The sequence below is a fragment of the Triturus cristatus genome, chromosome 8, assembly GCF_964204655.1.
Source record: "Triturus cristatus chromosome 8, aTriCri1.1, whole genome shotgun sequence".
NCBI lineage: Eukaryota > Metazoa > Chordata > Amphibia > Caudata > Salamandridae > Triturus > Triturus cristatus.
In genome coordinates this window covers 1680009037-1680011536 of record NC_140591.1, presented here as the reverse complement: position 1 = coordinate 1680011536, position 2500 = coordinate 1680009037, and the positions used below count along the sequence as shown (strand labels likewise).

At 47.0% G+C, this 2500-nt stretch overlaps 1 protein-coding gene across 3 annotated transcripts in view; it reads right to left on the bottom strand.

Annotated features, from left to right (window-relative positions):
- Positions 1–2500, bottom strand: part of LOC146808590 (uncharacterized) — a 54579-nt gene that overhangs the window by 19537 nt on the left and 32542 nt on the right. For 2 of the 3 annotated variants that reach the window (XM_085623612.1, XM_085623614.1), the window contains exon 5: positions 1870–1986. The exons of the other annotated variant lie outside the window; for it this stretch is intronic. In XM_085623612.1, the coding sequence (XP_085479738.1) occupies positions 1870–1986 (117 nt within the window). The remainder of the gene's footprint in view (positions 1–1869; positions 1987–2500) is intronic. 3 annotated transcript variants of the gene reach the window in all.

Here is a 2500-nt window from a genome sequence, read left to right as displayed (position 1 = left end):
AGTGGTGTTTGATGGCATATTCCCTCTCAGGGTACATGGGCTGCACTCCTCTCCCTGCTTCTCTTTTTTCCAGAAGATTCCTCAGTGGTGTGTGAGGGCATATTCCCTCTCAGGGTACACAGGCTGCACTCCTCTCCCTGCTTCTCTTTTTTCCAGAAGATTCCTCAGTGGTGTGTGAGGGCATATTCCCTCTCAGGGTACACAGGCTGCACTCCTCTCCCTGCTTCTCTTTTTTCCAGAAGATTCCTCAGTGGTGTGTGAGGGCATATTCCCTCTCAGGGTACATGGGCTGCACTCCTCTCCCTGCTTCTCTTTTTTCCAGAAGATTCCTCAGTGGTGTGTGAGGGCATATTCCCTCTCAGGGTACATGGGCTGCACTCCTCTCCCTGCTTCTCTTTTTTCCAGAAGATTCCTCAGTGGTGTGTGAGGGCATATTCCCTCTCAGGGTACATGGGCTGCACTCCTCTCCCTGCTTCTCTTTTTCCCAGAAGATTTCTCAGTAGTAAAAAGCAGAGGGATTTACGTACTCCTTTGTGAGGAAGTCACGGGGTGCAGCGCAGCAAGTCATCTTGCTGCGCTGCACTGCGTGAAAGGGAAAGGGCACGAATGTACCATATTTAAGGTAATACAACGCGTCCCTTTCCTTTTCCTTGTGCTGGTGCACAATGGGCTGCCTAGCGGCAATGGAAGCACTCGCACCATGGTGCACGGTGCCTGCGTTGTATGCAGGATTGTTTGTGAAGAAAGGGGTACTTTCCTGCACAAAAACAATCCTGCGAGGCATACTCCTCTTTCCGTGTGTGCTCCAGAATACAACACACATAGAAGGAGGAAAAAACAAGGATAAAGAAAAACATTTCTCCTCGTTACTCCTCCCCTGAAAAGGTGTAAGGTTTGGCACATCCCCAGGTTTACAACTTCTTGTAAATCTGAGGAAGCATCAATATCCATGGGAGATGTGTGGGAACACCCACGGCAACGCCTATGGAATGCCTGCCCAGAGCAGAATATTGCAAAGTAGTGATTTGCGCTGTGTTGCGTTGCTCCAGATTTTTGACGCCACTCAGAGCCACAAAAACCGGCTTTGCGTGGCTTCAAAAATCAGATTTAGAGGATTGCTTCATGCATGTACAACGTTGCGTTGTGCAAACGCGACGTAACCCTTTCATAAATGAGGCTCTAAGTGTCTTATAAATGTGAGATCTATATGTAACCTATATCTCAGTAAGGGGTGCATACACCAGCTTACACAGGCTGCTGTAGCAGACCTGTTGTGTCATTTTGAATGGTCTCTCAGGGGTGGCATTATACATGCTTCAGCCCCTGGTAGGACTCCGGGGTACCTATGCCCTGGGTACATAGTATACCATATACTAGGGACTTATAAGGGTACCCCAGAATCCAATCTGGAGTGTATCTAAAGTACTGGTTATCAATTTAGAGAGGAATCAGCTAGGCTTGGGTCCTGGATAGCAGGGCCCCAGCCAGACTAAAGTTGAAAAACAGTGAAACACCAGCAAAAAGTGGAGGTAACTAGAAGAAGCCGATCCCACTCTCCTATAGCAATGCAGCAAGAAGACTTACGGTGCTGCCCGAAGCCAATTAAGGGTGAATGAGGCCCTCAGTCTTTTTAAAGTTCTATCCTCCTTCTGAGTGCCAATTTGATACTCAAGTAGAGGGTGTGAAACATCGCCTTCTCGCTAATTTCACTATTAAACTGACATGCAAGAGTAGATAAGGTCATTTTTCTGAACTGAAATTTATTTGCAATTTTGCTGTCTCTTGGTAACAAAAAACTCTGGGGGTGCAGATGTGCCCACGAGTCTGAAGGGAAGGTCTATGTATGATGTCGGCATCGTTCGCACTCACCTGGGCGGGGCCTGCACTCCCCTTCATTGCATCCGTTCTTTTTGAAGCATTCCCTGAATCGTCCGCAGTCCTCGTCTCTGTGGCACCCGCGGCCGCAGTCTTTTCCATACGCGCCATCTAAAAAAAGGACACACACGTGAGGATGACGAGAAACCGCAACTCTATCTCTTTCTTGTTTTTTCAATTCACCTTTTCATGCACATTGCAAATGCGAATGTGCACTTTTTGAACCTTTTTATTTGTTCTATAAATATTATTGATTTTTAAGAAGAAAACACCTACCAACCATCCTGTGTTGCAGAAGCTCTGTAATCCATACAGAGGCTGTGTAACCCAAGACACAATAAGATGTGGAGCTGCAGGAATGCATGCATGGGTGAGCTCGGTAAGTAACAGCCATCATCAAGGTAAGATACAGAAATAGGGACCTGGGGATTATGGGAGATGTAGTTGCAGTAACAGGAAACATAATGAAGCAGAACTCTATGGGGCTGTATGCAACGTTGTAATGTGAAATTTGTGTCATATAATCGCAACGTTTCTGAGGTCGCTATCAAGAGAGCAACATCGATTATAAAGGGAAATCCAGGAGGGAGGAGGGGGATGGGGGAGGGGAAGTGGGGTCTCTGAG